We start from the raw sequence: 26,365 nt of genomic DNA, 5'->3' as shown, positions 1-26,365 counted from the left end.
CCCAACAAGGTATTCTCAAGGCTGACTTTAAACAGAAAATTCTAAATGCAGCAACACAGAGCCTGAAAGAACTTTGGCAGGAGGAAAACAAGACAGTGATTGTGCTGGTCACTTGCCTGTTTGTCCATGATTCATTCCCTGTCCTTCCCCCTTTCCGCTTGTATCTCAGAGACACACACTTGCAAATGTCCCCTTCCAGGTTCCTGCTGGGGCTGACTCTGCTGATGCCTCCAAGTGCCCCTCTTCCCTTCCTCCCCATAAACAGAACCTGGCTGTGCTTGGGGTGGCCATGTGCCCAGCACAGAAAACTCATCTCCCAGCCACCCCTGTGACTGGGGTGGCCACGTGACATGGTTCTGGTTAACAAGATGTACAAGGAAAATGCTGAATGGAGCTTCAGAAGAGCACTTTAAAAGGCGGTCAGGACTGTTATCTTTCTTCTTCTTACTGCCTGGTATGCAGCTACAGTGTTGCAAGTGGAAACCAAGAAGCAATGTGTATGAAGCAGTGTTGAGTAGAAAGACAGAAGGAACTGGGTTTCTGGGCACTGTGTAGTTAACTTAGCTGTTCTGGAATGTCCACTTCGAGATTTGTTATTAGAAAAGAAAACTCAAAGCCTCGTTAGGATCAGCTACTAAAAGCTGCCCTTTGTGTTACATGCAGCCAAACACATTCCTAATTGGTTTTTAAAAAATTTCTTCCACCAATTTATTTGGGGACTATTTCCTTACTTGTAAAATGGGCATTTCTGGTTTAAAATTCCTTCTGTTCAGGATATTCTGGGTCAGGATGATCAGGATGCATGAATTTCTGTTGTTATTTTTTTTTTCTCACTGATTTTAAAATCAGCTGACAAAGGTCAGTCTAATCAAAGCTATAGCTTTTCCAGTAGTCATGTATGCGTGTGTGAGTTGGACTATAAAGAAAGCTGAGCACTGAAGAATTGATGCTTTTGAACTGTGGTGTTGGAGAAGACTCTTGAGAGTCCCTTGGACTGCAAGGAGATCCAACCAGTCAATCCGAAAGGAAATCAGTTCTGAATATTCATTGGAAGGACTGATGCTGAAGCTGAAACTCCAATACTCTGTCCACCTGATAGGAAGAACTGACTCATTGGAAAAGACCCTGATGCTGGGAAGGATTGAAGGCAGGAGGAGAAGGGGACAGCAGAGGATGAGATGGTTGGATGGTATCACCGACTCGATGGACATGAGTTTGAGCAAGCTCTGGGAGCTGGTGATGGACAGGGAAGCCTGGTGTGCTGCAGTCCATGGGGTCACAAAGAGTCAGACACGACTGAGCAACTGAACTGAACTGAATCTACTAGCTTAGGAGAACAGGACCGGCTGGCTAGTTATATTCATGTTCTTGGTTATATTCATATGCTGGTTATATTCATTCTTCCAAATGATGCTGGTGGCCATCAGAGAGCAGAGACGCTCCTTGTAAGGCTGGCTTCAAAAGGACAAAATGACAGCTCTGAAAAACTGGACTGCAACGGGACCACAGCTGGGCGTTCACGTTCTCTCTTAAATTCCAAGTGCCTCCACAGGTGCCAATTCTCTGATTCAGGAATTGGCAGAAACATCCTGTGTGTCACTGATACTGAGAACATCACACAAGTACCTCAAGAGCTCAAAGATCTTTGTCCATATGCTTGTAATATACTTTCAAATCACAAAGTGTACCCGTTGGGGTAATCCTGCTGTGCGTGCGTATGTGCTAAGCTGATTCAGTCACGTGTGACTCTTTGCAACACCACCAGGCTCTTCTGTCCATGTGATTCTCCAGGCAAGAATACTGGAATGGGTCGCTGTGACCTCCTTCAGAGGATCTTTCTGACCCAGGGGTTGAACCCTCATCTCTTACACCTCTTGCACTGGCACACGAGTTCTTCACCATTAGAGCCAGCAGGAAAGCCCGATCCTGCTGCAGCCAGCGCTTTTAGTGGTATAACCCGTCCCCTGGCTCCCCTTGGTTGGCGCACTCTCTGGTTTCATTGTGCATTTACTTCCATGAGCCTGTACCCATGGGTCTTCTTCAAGGCCTGTTCTTTGGCTTCTGGAGCTGTTCTGTCTGCACTCTCAGAGTGGGGAAAAGTGCTTGGGATTTCATTTCCTCCATAAGAGGCCCTTCACCGAAGACTGGCACTTGTGGCCAGCTTCCCAGCCTTGAGATGGGGCAGTGCTGAGGTGTAACCCCCATTTCAGAGCTCAGGCCAGGCCAGCCTCTCTAGGACGTTGTCCGAGATGGCACCCTTCCCTGGCCTCCACCCCCCACTCCTCACGCGCTCCCTGAGTAGCACATCCCTCTTAAGCCACTTGATACAATCCTTACCTCGGGATCTGCTTCAGGGAAACCCAGGCTGAAACACCTAAGTTCTTCTTGATTTTTTTTTTTAAATAGTTTTCTTTCGTTGGATTTAGCAGATGGATTAATTTCATGGCTTTCTTTTTAAGAGGTGCTGTGCTCCTTTATAAAAAAAGATTTAAAATCCAAGACTCCCCCTTTCCTCTTAAAAGAGGAAATTATTAAATTGCCGTTGTGCAGTTCATTAAGAAAAAAAAAAATTACAGAGGTTTAACATATGTTTTCTAAACTACCCCCCCCCCCCGCCCCCGCCCATACCCACTCCCACCAGGTCTGCCCAAGTCTGCAGCTCTGGAAAACGTCTTTCGTGAAAGATCCTTGTCGTAGCTACAGCTCTGTTGACATTTCTCAAGCAAAACGTAGCCTTCCTTCCCAATGCAGTGAATACACAAATGTAGCTTTTCACATATGTGAAAGCTGAGCCCTACCATGGAACACTGAGGCCACAGTGTGATTTAAAATAGGCGTCCGAGTTTCTCCCCTGCTTCCTCACTGCCAGCTGTGACAGAAAAGGCCCAGCCTTCCTCCCAAGCACAGCTTCACTGTAGGTTAGGATGGCTCTGGTGGTAGGGCCAGAAAAATGCTAGTGCAATGGCCCCAGGTAAGAGGACTTGCAAACCTGGCTTGGTCCCTGCTCCCCACCACCCATGCTCATCCTTTCCAAGAGGAAGTTCAGGGCCAACAGAAACAAGTCAGAAACACCAAGAGGCTCTAGGGATTTGCCTCTGACAAGCAGGATGGCAAAGACCAACAGTGTGAGAGAAAGAGCTTGCTCTGTATTAGAGCCTCAAATGGGCTGGGATCCAGGTAAGGTTTTTCTCCCTGGCGCTAAGCAGGAGTACAAGGTAAAGCACCAGGGGGCTTAGGGCACTGGATTAAAAACAGGAAAGGGACAGAAAAGACTTATTATTTTCTGAGTATCAATATCCACCCTCAGGGCTCTCTTACAAGGGCAAGCACCAAGTTCATTCATCATCTTAATGGCCCGGCCAAGATGACTATAAACATCTAAGGGTTGCATTTTACTTGAGGCTACTATTAAGTTGACAAGAGACACCGGAGAAAGCAGAACACAATGAAAATCAGTTCCTGCCCTGAATGGCGAGGCGGGTGTGGTGGTGGCAGAGTGCAGGAAGGCTGCTTGAAATCTGTTTACCCTCTGAAGGATGAGGTGCACACATTTCCGTCCGCAAACCCTTCCACAGTGTGATGCTGGGCTACCTGGCTCCACTTAATACATTTCATTTCATCCCTGTGTACAGATGTGACTTCTCTGTGGAACCTTCTATCTGAGAACAGGCCAGGGCACTTCCTCAAACCCAAAGGTACACAAACACAGCCGCGCCTGGCACAAACACAGCCGCGCCTGGCCTCTTCTGCTCTACCTGGGTTAGAAACAGAATCAGTCTTATCTCCTGGTGCCATCTTGAGCGGTCTGCCTTAAATATGAAAAGGGGTTGCCTTTTCTCTTTTCTCCAGGAAAGGCAGACAGAAGCTGGAAGAATCACTTTACAAGAGAAGCAAACTTACGAGCTCTCTATGCATCTTGCCTTAAAGAATAAGCCCCTAAAAGTTATGGAAGCTGCCCTGCTGGCTCTCCACTCCCAAAACAGAGTTTAATTCAGAACTCAAAGCACTCACTCATTAGAAAGAGCAAAACTGGGCTTTCCTTCTGGCAACTTCCTACACCGTTGTTACATCTCCCATGTAAGACCCTGTCATGGAGAAAATAAAAGGGCAAGGCCCCTTCCCTCCATCGCAGTCCCTCCAGACTTATCAACTGAGTTCAGTGACTTACAACCAACGGGTAATGAGCAGTAACTACATGTCTTACAACAGGAAGCGCTCTGAACTGCTCAAAAGTATCACAGGGGAGGGTATACATTCTCCCCACTGGATTCATGATCACTGGTCCTCCTCACCTGCCTTCCTCTTCCAGATTATGCTATTAAGTGAAGTAAAGACAAATACCCTACGATATCCCTTGTACGTGAAATCCAAAAAAATATTTGCCAAACAGAAACAGACTCACAGACATGGAAAACAAACTTATGGTTACCAAAGGGGAGAGTGGGGGGAGAAGGGGTGAGAAAAGTGAGGAGCTTGAGATTAACATATACACAGTCTACCATATATAAAATAAACAATGACAAGGTGTAGCACAGGGAACTCTACTCAACGCTCTTTACTAACATGTATGGAAAAAGAATCTAAAAAAGAAGAGATATGTGTCTATGTATAACTTAATCAAGTTGATGAACATCTAAAAAAGAAAAACATGACACTGCAAATTAACTATATACTTCAATTAAGAAAAAAAAGGAGTAAGAGACTTTACCAGTAGTCCAGGGTTAAGACTGTGTTTCCAATATAAGGGGCATGGGTTTGATCCCTGGTCGGGGAACTAAGATCCCACAGACAACACGGCATGTCCAAAAAAATTTTTTTTAATAAAAAGAACGGAAAAAAAAATTCTGTGAACACCAGGTTTGAGTTGACCGTCTCCAATTCCCTCCTTCCTCTCAACATACACTCACACTCTAGTCTCTGACTAGCTGATCTGATGCCCAGGGGTGGACATGAAATGTTATCAAGGCTGCAGACAGACTGGGATCTACCAGAATCCAGATCCATGAGCCAAACAGGCAGGCAAGACAATGGGACCAGAACATGCGGAAAACAGCTAAGCGGGAGGTCACCACTGGTGGCCTACAGGCTGGATATGGTCAGCGGACATGTTTTATTTGGCCCATACAACGTTCAGAGAATATTTTAATTAGCTGCCAAAGCCATGAGATTTCACATAAAAATGTGGATTTCTGGCTTTTGCTGAAAAATAGGAAGTCTGACAAACTGGCGCTCACTCCCACCTGGCAATCAGTGACTGCTGCCGGGCGTGGGCGGCCTTCTGTGGACAAGGCTGGAATCCTCCATTCTTCACAGTCTCCACTGCTTCCTCCTGTCCCATACTCGGCCTCCTTCACCCATTTACAGTACCTGCCTTGCCCCATGCCTATAGACTGTGAGGTGTGCTCCTTCAGAAACCCAGGGATGTGCTATGTATGTGCAACCTACAACTTCTGGAGGAGGCCCAGAGAGTGAGGTGCTCGGGCTGGAGATGCTGGTGAGCCCTGCTCAGACGCCTTGCACCCTTTGGGCTGCTGCAGCCCACTTCCAGCTGCCAGCATCTGCATCTCGGTGCCTGAGGACAGTGTTCAGAACTGTGTAGGCTGCTCTGGCCATGCACCTTGTAAGACACTAGTCGTGGGGAATGAACACCCTGAGAAGGCCTAGGCCACTGACTCTTTGGGGGAGTGTGGTGTGTGAATCCCCAGCTCTCTAGCCCCTGAGGCTTGTATCTTGTACTTTTCCTGTAGCTGCTTTGAGGGATAAAGCCCCACCACCCCTGTGATGGCTGGTGTAAAGGTACTCTCTTCATCAGCTGCCCTCACCTGCCTGTATGACTCCGCCTCCTCTCCACTGTTTCCTGCCTCTCCCAAATGTATGAATAGCCCTCGATTTCTTGTTTGAAGGTCAGCATCTGGGAGACCCAAACCAAGACTCCACTTTGTAGAGAAGAGGCGGGGCCAGCAGCCTGCCCTTCTCCCTCTCCCCTGACTCCATGGCAAGACGCGGTGTCCCCTTTGTACCCCAAAATCAGCTGGGCGCTCTCTCACATCCGCTTGAAGCCTACACTGTCCACATCCCTGTCCGTTTCCATGTATGCGTGGTAGTCAATACCACAAAGATGTACTCATGAATCCAGTCCCTTTTTTTCCGTTTCTCTCTCTCACTTATGTGAGGCTTTCATGACAGCAGGAGTCCCAGGTGACAAGCAACTTCAGCACAAAACAGCATTTCTAAAATGTTCTGACGTCACCCTGCCACTTATTGCTCCTTTGTCCTACATGGGCAGCTTCTTTCCACCTGGTGAGATTCCTTTTGTTCCTCCTCCTCTGTTCTCCTCTGCCGTCTCACCTTTGCTTCAGTCCAGCTCTGGACTTATTTGGGCCTCCCAAATAAACTGGCCCACCCACCCCACTCACCGACCCTAGCTCTGCAATGTCGGCCCTGGCTGACATCAACTCTTCAGAGGCCCATCTACCTATCCCCCAGCATTTATCTAGGGATTCTGTGCAACCTGAGACCAGCTGGTACAGTAACAACTTGCTTCATCTTGTCATCTCTGTGCTTCAGAGCAACTTCTCAGTACCTCTGTACAGCACTTGGCACTTTAATTGCTGGCTGACATGCCTTTCTCCCTATTAGGCTGTGTGCTCCCAGGAGCAGGGACCAGTGCTTATTCTTCCTTGTGTCTCCTAGCAGCTAGTACAGTCCCTGACACTTTGCAGGTACTTAATCACTGCTGTCCAAACAACTCCATTCCTGTTCCACTGATGCAAGAAGGGCTAAGTCCCCATGTGCCAAGTGGCACCAAGGCAAGAAATGACAACTCGACTTTATCTTGACTCCGGTGCCACATGAATATATGACTCCAGAGGGCACTGTTGACATTATATTCTGTGGAACTGTGCTCTAGGGTGTTGCTCACCTATAGCCGAAGGTGAATGTGATCCTAAAGTTGTGAGATGCAGTCCTGTTCCGAACCATGTTTTCCCCATTCTTCCTCATTCTCTCTTTTAGCTTTACATAGGTGAGAGGACAGTTAGCAGATGGTCACCTGTGTAACCGGAGAACGCAATGGCAACCCACTCCAGTACTCTTGCCTGGAAAATCCCATGGGCGGAGGAGCCTGGTAGGCTGCAGTCCATGGGGTCGCTAGGAGTCGGACACGACTGAGCGACTTCACTTTCACTTTTCACTTTCATGCACTGGAGAAGGAAATGGCGGCCCACTCCAGTGTTCTTGCCTGGAGAATCCCGGGGACGGGGGAGCCTGGTGGGCTGCCGTCTATGGGGTCGCACAGAGTCGGACACGACTGAATCGACTTAGCAGCAGCAGCAGCAGCAGCAGCAGCAGTGTGTATACTGGCAACCCACTCCAGTGTTCTTGCCTGGAGAATCCCGGGGACGGGGGAGCCTGGTGGGCTGCCGTCTGTGGGGTCGCACAGAGTCGGACACGACTGAAGCGACTTTGCAGCAGCAGCAGCACCCATGTACAGCCCACATATTTATAAGCAGTCTCCCCTTAAAGGAAGGAATCTGAACAAATCTAAAAGGAGCCTTGCATGAGAGAGAAAAATCCATCTTAGGTCATATTTTTTGCTCAGTCTCAGAAACTGAGACATCGTTAACTGTGTGCTGACAGAAAAGACTGGAGATCTTGGAGGCAGAGTCTGCGCTCCAAGTTGCTCTGTGACTCTGGAAAAAAGGGATAGCTAGCCATCACACACAGATCTATCCACCCACATCACCTGTTCAGGTGAGGGGCCTACACAGGTGACCCTTGAGCTGAGATGCGAGGTTGGAACAGTTCATTAAACAAACTGGGGTTGAAGTATTCCTGAGTAAAGGCAGCTTAAGCAAGAAATTATGAGTGGATTCAAGGGTGTATGTGGGGGATGGTGACTGTGAGGCTGGGAGGAGGGGAGGCAGGAAAGACCAGGCTGGGAAGGGCCTCTCATGAACAGCTGAGGAGCCTGAGATCCATCCTAAAGAATGTGAAGCAGGAGGAGTAATGAGATTAAATTTCTTCTCAAATTTTTATGGTAAAACTGAGATTATAGACTTATTTTATATTACTATTCAAAATTATTATTTACTGAGGCAATAATTATTGTTTCACATTTGCTTCCTATTGTAAATATTTGTAAAAGTTGCTTTTGCTTACTTTTTTGTTTATTTGGCTTTAATACACTTTTTAACCCACAATACACTACATATGTAAGTAGCCGTTTCTCAGGAAGAGTTTCATGGTTATTTAAGCTCTCTTTGCTTACATGCTGCCAGTGCCTTGCTCATGTTCCCCAGAACGATCCCAAGGGCTGGTCACTTGAGGCCAGTCTCCTTCCAGGCTTGAAGCTCCCCCATCTCTCTGCCTGAGTTGTTTCCTGGCCCCAGGAAAGGAAATGTGGCCCAGAGCCAGGGAAGGCTGCAAAGGCTGGACAGACAGTTAATGCCTTTGGAGCGATTCTTCATGGATGAGAAACAGGAGTTGGTAGATAGACCCTCCAGCAGCTTCCTTACCCCGCACAGCAATGATTCTGAGGGGTGTTCTAGAGTCTGTCTCTCAGAGGAGCTGCAGCAGGACAGAGCACAAACTGCACACGGCACAACCTGCCCTTCTGTGCACACTTTCCCGTCTTGTCCCTTTGCATCAAAACTCATCACTCCCGCACTGTGCCTCCCCCCACCTCATTCTCCAACTACCTGTACCACAGTCATTGTGTCCAGGTCTGCTTTGGGGGGGAGTCCAAACTAGAAGAGTTAGCAGACTTCACAAATTCTTATATATCCAAAGCTATCCTTATTTTGCTTTCACTATGCAGGGCAAGTTGGCTGGGTATAGAATTCTTACTTCACTATGGAACACAATCTAATTATTGCTATTAATGTTACAAAAGCTGGAAAAGAATGAGTTTCTTTGTTTTCTGATAGATACGGGTAGCATCATTTTTACACTGCAAAAACTGAAATATGATGAAGCTGTATGTAAGCATTAAACCATTTTTAACACTTTTTCCTGATGTCTGCAGCATCATTTACAAAAATGGGGATTCTTTTTTGCTGTCTACTCAGGTCTTCTATCGGAGAAGGCAATGGCACCTGACTCCAGTACTCTTGCCTGGAAAATCCCATGGATGGAGGGGCCTGGTCGGCTGCAGTCCATGGGGTCGCTAGGAGTCGGACACGACTGAAGCGACTTCACTTTCACTTTTCACTTTCATGCATTGGAGAAGGAAATGGCAACCCACTCCAGTGTTCTTGCCTGGAGAATCCCAGGGACGGGGGAGCCTGGTGGGCTGCTGTCTCTGGGGTCGCACAGAGTCGGACACGACTGAAGCGACTTAGCAGCAGCAGCAGGTCTTCTATTCCAGTGATTCTGGAATGATTTCCATTTGCTGATTCTCCAGCCTCCACCTTCCATATCTAGTCTTCACTTCCATCCTTCTCCACTGCTCTGTTGTTTTTCTCTATAAATTCTCAGAGATCTTCTCAAATACGCCCTCCACAACAATGAATCAGTTTCCTGTACTGCTAATTCTGCTCCTTTCTGATCATAACAAATATTTTAATTCTGTCATTGCTCTCTTGGTTTCATTATAATACTTCCTAATCCCACCCACAAACTTTTTTTTTTTTTTTGCTTCTCTCTCAGCCCTTTCCATTTTCTTCTCAGTCCATTGTTCTACTATCTGATCATTTGCTGGGTTCACTTTTTTTTTTCTTGAATTTTACTAAGAAAACAGATGTTCTGTAAAATTTACTTTTGCTTTCTATTAATAGTCTTTTAAAAGGTATGCTTCCCCTCTGTTTTTGGAGTTACACTTTTCTTATTTAACACATTGGGACCTTTTTGTAGGGCCCACGCTGGTTCTGGTAGTTCTCTCAGTGTGGGTGGGCCCCTTCCTGCCTCACTCATTACCCACCTACGTATTGTTGAAAACTTGCTCTGGGCTGAATGATGCCACTTATATTCCCCAATTGATTAACTTTGCAGTTGTGGTTATAGTCACAGGAAGGGGTTTTTTTCTTTGTTACTCCTTCTCCTACTGCACTGAAGGGCGTGTCAGCCATATGCTTTTCTAGCTGGCCCTGCCTCTGTAGCCACTACATGATATGATGTCTCTGTGCCTTGACACCTTTCTTGGACTAATGCCCACCAGAGCCCAAAGAGCCCGATACCTTGCCAACTTTCTGCCAAATTGAAACCAGTGTCCCCTGTGCCAAAGGTTTTAAAGGTCACTGGGACTCAATGGCGAAGAGATAACATGTGCTCTCGTTGGCCCCGTGATCAGCTACAGGAGCCAATGGCACACCTGCGTCCTGCTCAGGTGCGTCACCCTTGACTGACTGAGTCCCCTTATCCAGGATGTCTCCCCAGTGGTTAATAATGATGGGTGGAAATGGTGCTCCCCTTCCACTTCAACAGGGACAATTCTGCTGATTAATTTATGCTCTAGGGCACCCTCCATCTCTTTTTACCCCACAGATAGACCAGGGCTGGTTTGGGATTTTGTACCCTTCCTCAGACCTTTCCGCCCCATTCGGCTTCCCTCACTTCTTTTCTCCTGAGAACATTCCTCCAATAGATCAGGTGTGCCCAGATTACATGCAGTAAGGAGGGAATGGGGAAATGTATGAAAAACCCAGGTTGTATAGTAGGTAATCAATAAATGTGACTTCCCATTCTCCAAATAATTATAGGATTTTAACTTATATGCAGAGTACATCATGAGAAACGCTGGGCTGGAAGAAGCAGAAGCTGGAATCAAGATTGCCGGGAGAAATATCAATAACCTCAGATATGCAGATGACACCACCCTCATGGCAAACAGTGAAGAGGAACTAAAAAGCCTCTTGATGAAAGTGAAAGAGGAGAATGAAAAAGTTGGCTTAAAGCTCAACATTCAGAAAACGAAGATCATGGCATCCGGTCCCATCACTTCATGGGAAATAGATGGTGATTGCAGCCATGAAATTAAAAGATGCTTACTCCTTGGAAGGAAAGTTACGACCAACCTAGACAGCATATTCAAAAGCAGAGACATTACTTTGCCAACAAAGGTCCGTCTAGTCAAGGCTATGGTTTTTTCAGTGGTCATGTATGGATGTGAGAGTTGGATTGTGAAGAAAGCTGAGCGCCGAAGAATTGATGCTTTTGAACTGTGGTGTTGGAGAAGACTCTTGAGAGTCCCTTGGACTGCAAGGAGATCCAACCAGTCCATTCTAAAGGAGATCAGCCCTGGGTGTTCTTTGGAAGGCTTGATGCTAAAGCTGAAACTCCAGTACTTTGGCCACCTCATGCGAAGAGTTGACTCATTGGAAAAGACTCTGATGCTGGGAGGGATTGGGGGCAGGAGGAGAAGGGGACGACAGAGGATGAGATGGCTGGATGGCATCACTGACTCGATGGACGTGAGTCTGGGTGAACGCCTGGAGTTGGTGATGGACAGGGAGGCCTGGCGTGCTGCGATTCATGGGGTTGCAAAGAGTCGGACACGACTGAGCGACTGAACTGAACTGAACTGAAGGAAAATATCATTTGCTCATACTAATTGCTCCAAAAGATAGTCATCACAATATTATTCAAAAGATAATAAAACTGGAACTAATCTAAATATCCAATAGCATGAATTCATAGGCAATCCATACTATATCCTACGATAGAATATTATACAGTCTCCAAGCCGAAAAGAAAAACATGGTGAAAGGAAGTAAAGTAAGAAGCAGGAGGCTACTTTGTTTACAAAATAATACCACGAAGTCTTTATACTAACAGTGAGGCCAACTCTGAGCTTTCTAGAACAGGGATAATGAAGCTTAGTTGGTTATAAGGATGACTCTGTCCACAGATACAAACAAGCTGAAATGCTCTGGAAAAGTACAGCCATTCCTAATTTAGAGGCAGAGAGAAAGTTCTTCCATGGGCTTGAGTGTGGGATAGTGATGACCCAGCCACCAGTTATCATAAAGATGGGTTCCACAGGTCTGGTCCCTGAGTGAACCCCTCTCCCCCTACCCATCCTCCTACCCTGAACAGGAAGATGGCATCGTGGCACATGACATTCTGTAAAAGAGATTCTGTCCATAGCCAGGTAACAGAAGTCTATGGATACTTGGTTCCCTCTGGACTGAGATTAAATCAGGGACAATTTTGGGGGTTTAGAGGAGCTGGAAAGTATGCTCTTCTTGCATTCAGTGCTTCTGTGGCCTCCACTATCCTGGAGCTCCAGAAGCTACGTAGCATCAGGGAGTCTGAGATATCTCTTGGGAAGTTCTTGGAATGCCATTCTAGATGTCTATATACTTCAGCTGCCCTGTAAGCTGGGCAGGGTTGGCACGTCCTGGTCGAACTATTGAGCCTGACAGGATCTGTGCCTGGACAAAGGCTGCCCACAGCCTGAAGGCTGGCCTAGAGCTCACGTGTGGGCAGGGCCAAGGTTTATCTCAGAAAGTGATTTTGGCTCCGTTTCTACACAGACATCAAGGCACTGCAGTTCACTGCTGTGAACATTTTGAAAAGCTGCAGAAGTTCCCATCAGAAGAGCTGCCCACAGGTAGATAACCTGTCTAACCACAGGTAGACAACCTCCATGGAAGGACGCCTGAGTCCAGTCATTCCTCCTGCTTGCCTGTGGATGAGGTCTGTTACTCTTTCTTCCCCAAAGTGGTTCACTGAGGGGGATTATGGAACAGGAGAGAAAACCAGGTCCTTTTTCCTTTCTGAGTCATGCTATTTAAACATCATTCAAATAAATTAAATTGCTCTTAAAAACGCACTCAATTCATAGAAATAATTTAATTTCCTCAATTCACTAAAATATTTCAGGAATAAGTCAATATGGCAAAGCCAAGGCTGATGTTCATGACCCTTGAATGGAAAACATCAAAGGCATCGCTGGTGATAACTCATGTGATAAGCAGTGATTTGCTTTCATTTCTTATCTGGTCTTTCACAACCACTGCTGACCTAAAGCATGAATCCTGTAGAACATGCGTGAGCCAGAGATGATGACTGTATCATCTCAGAGAAGGGGCCAGAATACAACTGTGTGGAGAGGGTTTCACAAGATAGAAGGGACGGGAGGTAGTGTCAAATACAGATATGGCTCCAATGCACAGTGGGTATTCAGTTTCTTCTTTGGTTTTACCAACAATGCTTTCTAAGTCCAGAAGGAAATCATTGTAATAATTCCAAATGAGCCTCCACACAAAGTAACAGTATTTGCATAATCACTGCATATTCCAGGCTATGATGAAAGTCAGCAAATGCACTAGACACAGGGCCTTCTTACCTTCTGCCACATGTTGATGAAGAAGAGCTCCCGAGAAACGTTGAACGACACGTTGGCATCATAGGCATCATCCCCGAGGTTGGAGATGGAGATGTTTAGGGAGATGTTCTTCACAGCCCCCAGAGCTAGATACGGGGTTTTCTCATCAACGCTAAAAGGAAAAACGAACAGCAATAAGTGTGCTGAAACTTTCACTAATATATTAGTAACATGGAATGTAGTGGGTAGCTGAGAGCAGGGGGGGCAGGTGGGAGAAACTCCTCTGGATCAGGACTACAAATCCCAGGAACCCACTAAATAGCCATGTGTTCTGGGATACCCAGTCAGCCCTCATGGACCTCAGCTTCCACATCTAAGCACGGGGCGGGGGTGGGGGTGGGGTGGGGTTCTGTGGTGTGTAGCCTAACTCACTCACTAGGCCATCCTATGGCTCATGTGAAATCTAGTGTATCCAACTTGGAAAATTATAACACATTTAATAACCTAATCGACTTCCCTGGTGGCTCAGATGGTAAAGCGTCTGCCTACAATCGGGAGACCCGGGTTCAATCCCTAGGTCAGGAAGATCTCCTGGAGAAGGAAATGGCAACCCACTCCAGTATTCTTCCCTGGAAAACCCCATGGACAGAAGAGCCTGGTAGGCCATAGTCCATGGGGTTGCAAAGAGTAGGACATGACTGAGAGACTTCACTTTCACCTTCTTTCAATAACCTAATCATGGATTTTGGTTATAGGATAATTCACTCAACTATTTCTAAGCACCTACGACATGCCAATCACTACTTTATAGGCTAGAGAAAGCAGTGAACAAAAGAGAGTTCTTGCCTTCCTGTAGCTTTAAGGAGACAAAAAACATATACACAAAGAATCAAATATACAGGTCAGATTGGGTAAGAGCAATGGAGAAAACTTACAAAGGGTAAGAAGGATAGAAGGCACCATAGTTGGAGGGAGAGTAGGGTGCAATTTTAAATAAGCAGGTTCAGGGAAGCTGCACTGAGGTGGCCTCTCAGTAGAAACAGGAAGGAAGAAAGACAGCAAGATGCACAGAATTTGGGAACTAGCAAAGGAGAAGTCATGCCTGGTGTGTTCAAGGATAGCTAGGAGACTAGTGTGGCTGGAGAAGAATGAGTGAGGTGCAGAGTGGGGAGGGGAATGGGTTTAGTGGTGAAGGGATGGAGTCATCACAAGGACCTTAGTTTGCCTCTGAGACAGGAGATCCTGCAGGGCTCTGAACAGGGGATGATATGGTCTGACTTCCATATTTAAAGGCTCACACTGGCTGTGATGTACATGGTGAGTATACTCAGTCAGAGGGAAAGAGAGCCTGGTGAGAAGGTTCTTATAAGAATTCAGGTATAAGAAAATGGCAGCTCAAACCACGGGGGTAGAAGCTGAGGTTATATTCTAGATGTTTCAAAAATTGTGCCAATATATTTTGCTCACAGATTGGAAGAAGGGTGTTCAGGAAAGAGAAGAGTCAAGGATAGCTGCAAGAATTTTAGATTCAACAACTGGAAGGAAAGAGGTGTCACTTATCAAGATGCAAAAGACCAAAGGTATAGAAGGTCAGCAAAGAACATTCAAATGCCTACTGGATTTTTAAGAAGAGACGCTGAGAGAGTTGGATGTAGCGGTCTGGAGTGGAAGCAGGGGATCAGGGCCAGAGACACGCATTTGGGGTGGATTAGAAGTGACCACTAGGGAATACATTTAAATAGAGAAGGGGGGCTCACACTTAGCAATTAAAGATGATGATAAGCCAGCAAAGGAGACAGAAAAAGAGTGAATAAGGAGACAGGAGAAAAATCAAGACAGTCTCCAAGCAGCCACATGCTTCAAGAAAGGAGTAATCAATTTCATCAAATGTGGCAAAGTAACATGAAAAATTAGAACTGGCCTTTGGAATTAGCCATCTGGGGGTCATTGGTGATCTTGATAAGAACTTCTGAAGTGCAGTGTCAGGGATAAAGCTTGTCTGGAGTTGGTCTGAGAGAGGTAGGGGTAGAAGAAATGAAAACAGTGGGCATAGCCAATTCTTTGGAGGAGTTTTTCAGTTAAGGAAAGCAGAGAAATAGGATGACAGCTGGTAGGGGAAATGGCTCAAAGAAATTGCTTTTTTATTTTCAGAAAGGAATTAACATGGCATATTTACATGATACTGGGAAGGATCTACTAGACAGAGGGCAAGTAATGAAGATATGACAAGGCACAGTTGCTGGGTGGCCTGGTGAACAAACAGAGGGGCTGGCCTCAGCCGGTATGAAGTGAGAAAACGGGGCACATGGCCCAGATGCATCGGTAGATGTGTGGTAGGAAGAAATGAAAGTTCCCCTGGGAATGCCTCTCCTTTGCAGTGAAATAAAAGCAGAGTCCAAGACCGGGAAGGGAGAGGAGGAGGGAGGAACGTTTGAAGAGGGAGGAGATGGAGGGAAATGGCAGCCCAGGAGAGTGGGGTAAACAGACCTTCAATGAGATGAGGATGGTGGTGGGGACAAGGATGAAGACGCACATGAGACTGACAACTATTAGGTGATGTGAGCTTCAGACAAAAATCACACTGGAGAACAGTCTCTGATTGGCCAACCAGTTGGTAGCAGATGTGATCAAGCCTACGAGGGTTTGAGTGATGGATGTGCATTGTGCATGCTAAGTTGCTTCAGTCGTGTCTGAGTATTTGTGACCTTATGGATGTAGCCCGCCAGGCTCCTCTGTCCATGGGATTTTCCAGGCAACAACAGGGGACTGGGTGGCCACTCCCTTCTCCAAGGGATCTTCCAGGGTCCAGGAAATTGAACCCACGTCTCCTGCACTGGCAAGCAGCTTCTTTACCACAAGCGCCACCTGAGAAACCCTGAATGATGGATAGTTGCTATTTTTGGCCACTCAGGATCCTGAAACCTTCCTGTTTGGAGGGAATCTCAAGATTGGTAGGAGAGGAAGATAAGCAGTAGAGGGGGCAGACCCTGCCTTTGCTCTCCTTTTGGTCATTCAAGTGTGGGCACTTAAGTAAGTGCAGTCATGTAACTAAGGGTAGTCAAGTGGCCTCAGTGTGGGTGGTGGATGCTGCCAACTGGGGCCATGAATTCTAAGGGCTGCCCAAAGACACTAGGGCTCTCTGAGATCATCTAAGGCAGTTGCAGAGGAGTTGAGAGCCCAGAGCTGGCATTTTGGGCTAAGCCTTGCCTCTTCTTCCTGCCTCGGCTCTGAACCATATCCTTCCAACAAATTCCTTTTCCACTTAAATTAACATGTTCATTGCTGTTTGCAACCATTAATACAGCATGAAAGAGAAGAAAACTCTCCAAAATCTCAGCAAGCTGTAATACTTTGAAATATGGATTTTTGCAAGGGAGGAATCAGCATTACCCATCTATGAAGAGAGGACCTCACTTTCCTGCATGCCTGGCACGTCAACAAGAATAACATATGTAACGAGAGATCTAATGGCCTTGCTTTTGGAAGCAACACTCTGAGGAAACAAACAAGATGTGAAAAATTAACTTGGAGAAAAGCTTCAAATTCTTGAAAGGCCTCCAACAGATGAAGACCTTAACCTCCAGTTATTGTGGCAATTATTTATTATTGTTGGCCATTTTCATTTGAAACAATTGATGGGTTATTTCTGTCCTCCTGTTTGCTTTTGTAAGATTAAAGGAGTAATCCTCAGGCCTTGAAGAATTATGAGAGTGTTAGCCTCACTTTATCTCAAGAAGGAATTGCATAAGCACCCACAAGTAGCTGCAGAAAGTGTCCACTGTTTCCAAATGAAATATTAAGCATACAGACAAGAGAGAAAAGCTGAGGACAATGGGGCAGGGGCTGCCTCCTCACACCAGTGCTGTTGTTCATGTGATCAGCCTCCTCCCCTCGTGTATATATGGCAAGGGATATCTAACCTTTTGCCAGCCCCCAAAGCTCAGGCCTCTATCACTGAATCATGCAGCAAGGTCATTCCCAGGATTTCAAAGTCAAGTGATGCAAACTTGGCTCTATGATTAAGGAAAGCCAGGGACCTTCCAGGGCCGAAAGCGAACTCAGACGTTGTAACAAAAGAATCTTCCAAGCTGTTTTCACTCTTTCCCCACATCTAAAAATCCATGTACAAAACAGTACATCTCTGTTTCCAAAGCTATTCTTAGAAATGCAATGCAGTGTAATTTGCCTGGTGCTGGGTATTTTCAAACAAGTTGTCCTGAAACCTACAACAGCATGAAGAGCTCCTGGTGTCAGTTCCATTTTTAGAGATGAGGAAATCGAGATGCCGTGAGATAAGGTGGCCAAGTTGCTGGGCTTAGAATTCAGTGCCTCCCGTGCCTCTCCACCACAGCCCATGTTCTCCAGCCCCTCTCACTCCTCTAGGAGGTCCTCTTTGGTCTCCCTTCTGAGTGAAATAAATCTCCCGATTAGGAGCTTCTTCAGTCCCAGGACTCCACCAGCTCTTCATGGCATTTCCCAAGGCTGGGCTGACATATTCATTTCCAGGCTATTTGATTAAGGATGATCTCTTCCCCCCACTAGGATCTAGGCACCAGCAGGCAGGAACCTATTTCTGGTTTTGCCTGTCACTGAACCCTCAGGGATAAACGGTGCCTAATTTAGTAGGTGTTCAACAAACTCCTGTTGAATGAATGAATGAATGAATGGCATGGACAACATCCCACAACAGATTGTCAGTTCAACCTTCACATTTACAGGTGAAGATGCTGAGAACCCCACAGGGGAGCCCACTTTGATCAAGGTCACCTGGGCACAAAGGCACTGAGCTGGAACTAGTGCCAAACTGCCTTCGTCACAAAGGCTGCCTGAGCTGTAGCTCTTATATAAACTCCACCTCAGTCAGAAAGGGCTTTGGCAAGAAATGTCTTTTAATGACATCTGAGAAAAACAAGATTCCACAAAGACCAACCCCTCAGACAGGACTGCTGAAAGAATAAACTGGTGGGACACAGCGTTTTTGTGCCAAACATTCCACAGGTGCTTTCTGACTTGCTGAAGAACCATCTTTCTAATGTTCAAGGTATTTTAGTCCCCGAGAAATTTTCCCATTAATTCTAATTTGCTTTCACAGTCTTTTAAGTGGGTCAGACTTCTATGTACACCAATGACTCGTGTACTTTTATACGAAAATCATGATTAGTCATTAACATAAGGTACAAACTGTACAGTTTCTATAAAGCTTATCTTACAGCAGATATCTGAGCTATCAGAAAGGAGTGCACAAGGCTGTATATTGTTACCTGCTGATTTAACCTATGCAGAATACATCATGCGAAATGCCGGGCTAGATGAAGCACAAGCTGGAATCAAGACTGCCGAAAGAAATATCAATACCAGATATGCACGTGACACCACCCTTAGGGAAGAAAGCGAAGAGGAACTGAAGAGCCTCTTGATGAAAGTGAAAGAGAAGAGTGAAAAACTGGCTTAAAACTCAACATTCATAAAACTAAGATCATGGCAGCCAGTCCCATCGCTTCACAGCAAATAGATGGGGAAATAATGGAAATAGTGACAGACTTAATTTTTGGGGGCTCCAAAATCACTGCAGATGGTGACTGCAGCCATGAATTTAAAAGTGGAAACAGTGAGAGACTTTATTTTTGGGGGCTCCAAAATCACTGCAGATGGTGATTACAGCCATGAAATTAAAAGACACTTGCTCCTTGGAAGGAAAGTTATGATCAACCTAGACAGCATATTAAAAAGCAGAGACATTACTTTGCCAACAATGGTCCATCTAGTTAAAGCTAAGGTTTTTCCAGTAGTCATGTATGAATGTGAGAGTTAGACCATAAAGAAAGTAGACTGCTGAAGAATTAATGCCTTTGAACACTCAGTTGTGTTCGACTCTTTGCGACCCCATGAATTGCAGCACACCAGGCCTCCCTGTCCATCACCAACTCCTGGAGTTCACTTAAACTGATCTCCATTGAGCCAGTGATGCCATCCAGCCATCTCATCTTGTGTCATCCCCTTCTCCTCTTGCCCCCAATCCCTCCCAGCATCAGAGTCTTTTCCAATGAGTCAACTCTTCGCATGAGGTGGCCAATGTATTGGCGTTTCAGCTTTAGCATCAGTCCTTCCAATGAACACCCAGGACTAATCTCCTTTAGGATGGACTGGTTGGATCTCCATGCAGTCCAAGGGACTCTCAAGAGTCTTCTCCAACACCACAGTTCAAAATCATTAATTCTTTGGCACTCAGCTTTCTTTATAGTCCAACTCTCACATCCATACATTGACTACTGGAAAAACCATAGCCTTGACTAGATGGACCTTTGTTGGCAAAGTAATGCCTCTGCTTTCTAATATGCTGTCTGGCTTGGTCATAACTTTCCTTCCAAGGAGTAAGCATCTTTTAATTTCATGGCTGCAATCACCATCTGCAGTGATTTTGGAGCCCCCAAAAATAAAGTCTCTCACTGTTTCCACTGTTTCCCCATCTATTTGCATGAAATGATGGGACCAGATGCCATGATCTTAGTTTTCTGAATGCTGAATTTTAAGCCAAATTTTTCACTCTTCTCTTTCACTTTCATCAAGAGGCTCTTTATTCTTCTTTGTTTTCTGCCATAGGGGTGGTGTCATCTATATATCTTAGGTTATTGATATTTCTTCTGGCAATCTTGATTCCAGCTTGTGTTTCATCCAGCCTAGCATTTCTCATGATGTACTCTACATATAAGTTAAATAAGCAGGGTGACAATGTACAGCCTTGATGTACTCCTTTTCCTATTTGGAATTAGTCTGTTGTTCCATGTCCAGTTCTAACTGTTGCTTCATGATCTGCATATAGATTTCTCAAGAGGCAGGTCAGGAGGCCTGGTATTCCCATTTCTTGGAGAATTTCCCACAGTTTATTGTGAGCCACACAGTCAAAGGCTTTGGTGTAGTCAATAAAGCAGAAATAGATGTTTTTCTGGAACTCTCTTGCTTTTTCGATGATCTAGTGCACGTTGGAACTTGATCTCTGGTTCCTCTGCCTTTTCTAAAACGAGCTTGAATATCTGGAAGTTCACAGTTCACATACTGCTGTAGCCTGGCTTGGAGAATTATTACTTTACTAGTGTGTGAGATGAGTCCAACTGTGCAGTAGTTTGAACATTCTTTGGCACTGCCTTTCTTTGGGAAAAGGGGCCTGAGTAAAGTATACTAAGACATACTAATCCAATTGAGTGTATTCCAATCAACTGTGTTTGAGTTTGCAAAACTTCTTATACTGTTATTAGGACTGACGTTATATTTGTGACCCACAGCTATATTTGATAATGACAACTATAATAATAGTGTGCTCAATGTGCTACTAAATTGTGCCTAACTCTTTGAGACCCCATGGGCTGTAGCCCTCCAGGCTCCTCTGTCCATGGGATTTTTCAGACAAGAATATTGAAGTGGGTTGCCATTTCTTCCTCCAGGGGATCTTCCTGACCCAGGGACAGAACCCCAGTCTCCTGCATTGATGGGCAGATTCCTTACCACTGAGTCATCTGGAAACCCCTTCACAGATAACTGCCTTGTTGTGGAGTGAAGAGGCTTGTGTAACTCAAAGAACCTATGAGCCATGCCAGGTAGGGCCACCCAAGACAGATGGGTCATAGTGGAGAGTTCTGACAAAACAAGATCCACTGTAGGAGGGAATGGAAACCACCCCAGTATACTTGCTGTGAGAACCTCATCAACTGTTTAAAAAGACAAAAAGATCTGACCAAGGTCAGAAGGTTTCCAATATGCTGTTAGGGAAGAGTAGAGGAAAACTACTAATAGCCCCAGAAAGAATGAAGCTGCTGGGCCAAAGCACAATCAACGCTCAGCTGTGGATGTGTCTGGTGATGGAAATAAAATCTGATGCTGCAAAGTACTGCATGGGAATCTGGAATGTTAGGTCCAAGAATCAAGGTAAATTGAACATGATGAAGCAGGAGATGGTAGGAATAAACATTGACATCTTAGGAATCTATGAACTAAAATGGACAGGAATGGGCAAATTTAATTCAGATGACCATTATATCTACTACTGCGGACAAGAATCCCATAGAAGAAATGGAGTAGCCCTCATAATCAACAAAACAGTCCAAAATGCTGTACTTGGGTGCAACCTCAAAAATGACAGAATGATCTTGGTTCATTTCCAAGGCAAGTCATTCAACATCACAGTAATCCAAGTCTATGGCCCTACCACCAATGCCGAAGAAGTTGAAATTGATCAGTTCTTTGAAGACCTAGAAGACCTCCTAGAACTAACACTAAAGAAATATGTTCTATTCATCACTGGGGATTGTAATGCAAAAGCAGGAAGTCAAGAGATACCTGGAGTAACAGGTAAGTTTGGCCTTGGAGTACAAAATGAAGCAGAGCAAAGGCTATCTGAATTCTGCCAAGAGAATGCACTGGTCATAGCAAGCTCCCTTTTTCAACAACACAAAAGACTACTTTACACATGGCTATCGCCAAATGGTCAATACCCAAATCAAATTGATTACATTCTTTGTAGCCGAAGATGGAGAAGCTGTGTACAGTCATCAAAAACAAGACCTGGAGCTGACTGTGGCTCAGATAATCAGTTTCTCATAGCAAAATTTGGGCTTAAAATGAAGAAAGTGGGGAAAACCACTAGGCCATCCAGGTAGGACTTAAATCAAATCCCCTATGAATATGCAGCAGAGGTGATGAATAGAGTCAAGGGATTAGATCTAGATAACAGTGTACATGAAGAATGTGGACAGAGTTCCGTAATACTGTACAGAAGGCATCGAACAAAACCATCCCAAAGAAAAAGAAAAGCAAGAAGGCAAACTGGTTATCTGAGGAGGCTTTACAAATAGCTGAAGAAAGAAGAGAAGCAAAAAGCAAGGAAGAAAGGGAAAGGTACACCCAAATAAATGCAGAGTTCCAAAGAATATCAAGGAGAGACAGGAAGGCCTTCTTCAATGAATAATGTTTAAAAATAGAGGAAAACAACAGAAGGGGAAAGACTAGAGATCTCTTCAGGAAAACTGGAAATATCAAGGGAATATTTTGCCCAAAGACGAGCACAGTAAAGGACAGAAATGGTAGAGACCTAGGAGAAGCTGAAGCAATCAAGAAGAGATGGGAAGAATACATGGAAGAACTGTACAAAAAAGATCTTAATAAACCTGATAACCATGATGTTGTGGTCAGTCACCAAGAGCCAGACATCCTGGAGTGCAAAGTCAGGTGGGCCTTAGGAAGCACTGCTGTCAATAAAGCTAGAGGATGTAATGGAATTCCAGTAGAGCTATTCAAAACTCTAAAAGATGATGCTATAAAAGTGTTGCACTCAATATGTCAGCAAATCTGGAGGACATAGCAGTGGCCACAGGACTGGAAAATGTCAATCCTCATCCCAATTCCCAAGAAGAGAGTACTAAAAAATGTTTAAACTATCGGACAATTGCACTCATCTCCCATGCTAATAAGGTCATGCTTAAAATCTTGCATGCTAGGCTTCAGTATTATGTGAACCAAGAACTTTCAGATACCCAAGCTGGGTTTTAGAAAAGGCAGAGGAACCAGAAATCAAATTGCCAACATTTGCAGGATCACAGAGAAAGCAAGGGAATTCCAGAAAAACATGTACATCTGTTTCGTCGACTAAAGCCTTTTACTGTGTAGATCATAACAAACTGTGGAAAGCTCTTAAAGAGATGGGAATACCAGACCATCTTATCTGTCTCCTGAGAAACCTGTATGTGGGTCAAGAAGCAACAGTTAGAACCCAATTGGAACAACTGATTGGTTCAAAATTGAGAAAGGAATACAACAGGGCTGTCTGCTGTCAACCTGTTTGTTTAACTTATATGCTAAGTGCATCATGAGAAATGCCAAGCTGGATGAGTTATAAACTGGGATTAAGATAGGCGGGAGAAACATCAACAATCTCAGATATGCAGATGATACCACTCTAATGGCAGAAAGCAAAAAGTAACTAAAGAACTAAAGATGAAGGTGAAGGAGGAGACTGAAAAGGCTGGCTTGAAACTAAACATTTTAAAAAAAAAACTAAGATCATGGCATCAAGCCCCATTAGTTCATGGTAAATAGAAGGGGAAAAGGTGGAAGCAGTGACGGATTTCCTCTTCTTGGGCTCTAAAATCACTGCAGATGGTGACTGCAGCCATGAAATCAGAAGATGATTGCTTCTTGGCAGGAAAGCAAACAAGCGTGTTGAAAAGCAGAGAGAGACATCACTCCGCTAAGAAAGGTCCATATAGTCAAGGCTATGGTCTTCCCAGTGGTCATGTATGGTTATGAGAGCTGGACCGTAAAGAAGGCAGAGCACCAAAGAATTGATGACTCCTGAAAGTCCCTTGGACAGCAGGGAGATCAAACCGGTCAATCTTAGGGGAAACCAACCCTGAATACTCACTGGAAAGACTGATGATGAAGCTGAAGCTCCAGTATTTTGGTCACCTGATACAAACAGCCAACCCACTGGAAAAGTCCCTGATGCTGGGAAAGACTGAGGGCAGAGGGAGAAGAGGGAGTCAGAGGATGAGATGGCTGGATAGTATCACCGATGCAACAGACATGAACTTTGGCAAACTCCAGGAGAAGGGGAGGGACAGGGAGGCCTGGCATGTTTCAGTCCATGGGGTGGCAGAGTCAGACACAACTGGAAACTGAACAACATCTGCAAAGCCCAGGATAACAGTGTAGGGCAGTCAAATCCATCTATTCTTCCTGCCCTGCCTTCCTCCTTCCACCCTCCTGCCTATCGTCCCTCCCTTCCTCTTTCTAATCATTTATCTAGCCATCACTTTTTAAGACTACCTGCTCAACTGAGGCACCACGGATACAAATTCCATCCCTCAGGAAGTTCACAGTCCAGTGAAGGAAACAAACGTGAGATATAATCTGATGTCAATGTGTGCTAAGAGATAAGGAAACATCCTTATGAGATCCTTTATGTGATGAGAGTACAAAGAAGGGATTCTGCAGGGACAGTGAGGTTAGGAGAGGGCCATGGGGGATATTAGGCAAGGTATTATCAAGGAAGTGAACCATGAATCCTACAATTAATGGGATGTTAGCCCTGTCAACAAAAATGTGGCTGACTGACTATTCACACACATACAAGCACACACCCTAGTTCTTCCATTCATGGAAATCATATTAAAAAGGACACTGTGAAGCAGAACATATTCTCCCATAGGAGAAATGTCAAAATTGGGGCTGCATTCCTGAGTAAGGATTCAGCATCCAACAAATCACAGATATCCTCAACAATGTGCCATAAAAGCAATGACATAAATTATAGCCACTGCAATTGAAAATCATAAAGAATGATGCCTATTCTTAAAAATGAGCAGACATCATAAAATCAGAAATGGAATTCGACAGCTGAATGGGAACTCATTTGCGTTATCATTTTGCAGATAAAGGCCAGAATTAACCACTTTCCTGCAGCCGCACAGCAGACAGTGCCAGAGCCAGGCAGCCATCCTAATTTCTGGTCCAGCGATCCTCCTTCTATGCCCATTACTCCTGAAGTATATAAAAATACAACTAAATGGTATAAAATTTACATAAAACTTATTTGGGTATAAGATGAGAAAGGAAATTGTAGTTGCTTTCTTACCATTTCAAATATTTAGAACACTGAGTGGTGCCACCTCTTTACGAAAGCTATTGGGGGTGCTTATTTTCCTCTTGACAATTTTCCTTGAAATTGGTGGAGGCAATCAGGATGATTCCAGATGCCTTCAGCAGCTCTGTTGAGCAATCTCCTTCTTGGCACTTTGTTGACAACTATCAGAGCCTTTTAACAATTAGTGCTTAAAACTACAAACATGAAAAAAAATCCATAAAACCACATTTCCTCATCTGATGTCTTCCTATAAGAAATATGAGCAAAAAGCACCAAATAAACTGAGTACTACGTGAAGGAGCTGCACCATGAAGTGGGTAAGAGAAGTCACGCCAAAGGAACAGGTGCTGGATAAGATGAAAGAGAAATACATAGTGAAGAAATCACTGTAGACTGAAGTTATCATAAGAAGTTCCGTAAGAGATGTAGAAATGAGTCACATCTTTCAAGGATAAGGGGCATGAGGGGTGGATAAAAAGGAAGGACATTCCAGGCAGAGAAAAAAACCCAACAGATATAGGGATAGAAATGACTCAGAAATAATAAGAAGAGGCAGGATATTCTTAGCAAAATGATGGCTAGAAGGCAAATAGAATATGTAGGATGTGCCCAGATTCCCATGGACCTTGAATGTCAGAGTTCTGACTTTATCCTTGTAGGCCAGTAAACTTTACAGTCATTTTGGGTCACTAATCCCAAGTGTGTTGCAAGTCATTTGATAATATACAATAAGTCACCAAAGAAAGGTATTGTAAAACACAGTAGGTTATGGGTGGTTCTGCTCCTGTTCCTAGGGTCCTTTTCACTACAGCCTCCAAGGCTGCAATTCTATCTGCTACCATCGCCATCTTTTACTGGAGGACTTTTTTTTTTTTTTTTTGCTGCAGGTCAGTTAAGTGCCTAAGAATTAAGCCACTGATATTCTCTGTAGCAGCCTTCAACCAATGACTGATGGGAACTGGCATGTAATTACCCCAGCTTCCTCGTTGAGTGAGTGGGTCAACCCTGAAGTGCAAGTTCCAGATCTGTGCTGTCAGATACTGTAGCCACAGGACACATGTACCTTTTGAGCACTGACAATGCGGCAGATCTGAATTAGTATAAAAGGTTCCAAAGACTCAGTGCAATAAGGCAAACAAGGATTTAAAAATCTCAAACATTGCTTTTGCATTAATGACACGTTTAAGTGATTTTTGATATTCTAAATAAAATTTGTCACATAAGTTCCACTTTAATTTTTCAGTGTGACTACGAGAAAGCAGTCAGAAAGTTCAAAATTGCCTATGTGGCTTATATTATATTTCTATTTGCCAGAACTGTTCTAGCCTCTCAGTAAATTCTACATATTTTATTTTTAATATATTGCTGATTTGTGACTAGTTTTCAGTGGTATAGTTTTGCTCATATGAAGCAGAGGTCTAGGATAAATAAATTGGGATAAAAACAAAATTGAGTATTTAAAGACA

General features: G+C 44.7%; 1 protein-coding gene across 2 annotated transcripts in view; it reads right to left on the bottom strand.

Moving 5' to 3' along the window:
- Positions 1-26,365, bottom strand: part of ITGA9 (integrin subunit alpha 9) — a 364,186-nt gene that overhangs the window by 125,587 nt on the left and 212,234 nt on the right. For both annotated transcript variants that reach the window (XM_019984744.2, XM_070777085.1), the window contains one exon: positions 13,289-13,439. In XM_019984744.2, coding sequence (XP_019840303.2) covers positions 13,289-13,439 — 151 coding nt within the window. The remainder of the gene's footprint in view (positions 1-13,288; positions 13,440-26,365) is intronic.

This window comes from Bos indicus, chromosome 22, assembly GCF_029378745.1.
Source record: "Bos indicus isolate NIAB-ARS_2022 breed Sahiwal x Tharparkar chromosome 22, NIAB-ARS_B.indTharparkar_mat_pri_1.0, whole genome shotgun sequence".
Taxonomy (NCBI): domain Eukaryota; kingdom Metazoa; phylum Chordata; class Mammalia; order Artiodactyla; family Bovidae; genus Bos; species Bos indicus.
This window is presented reverse-complemented; position numbering and strand designations above follow the sequence as displayed.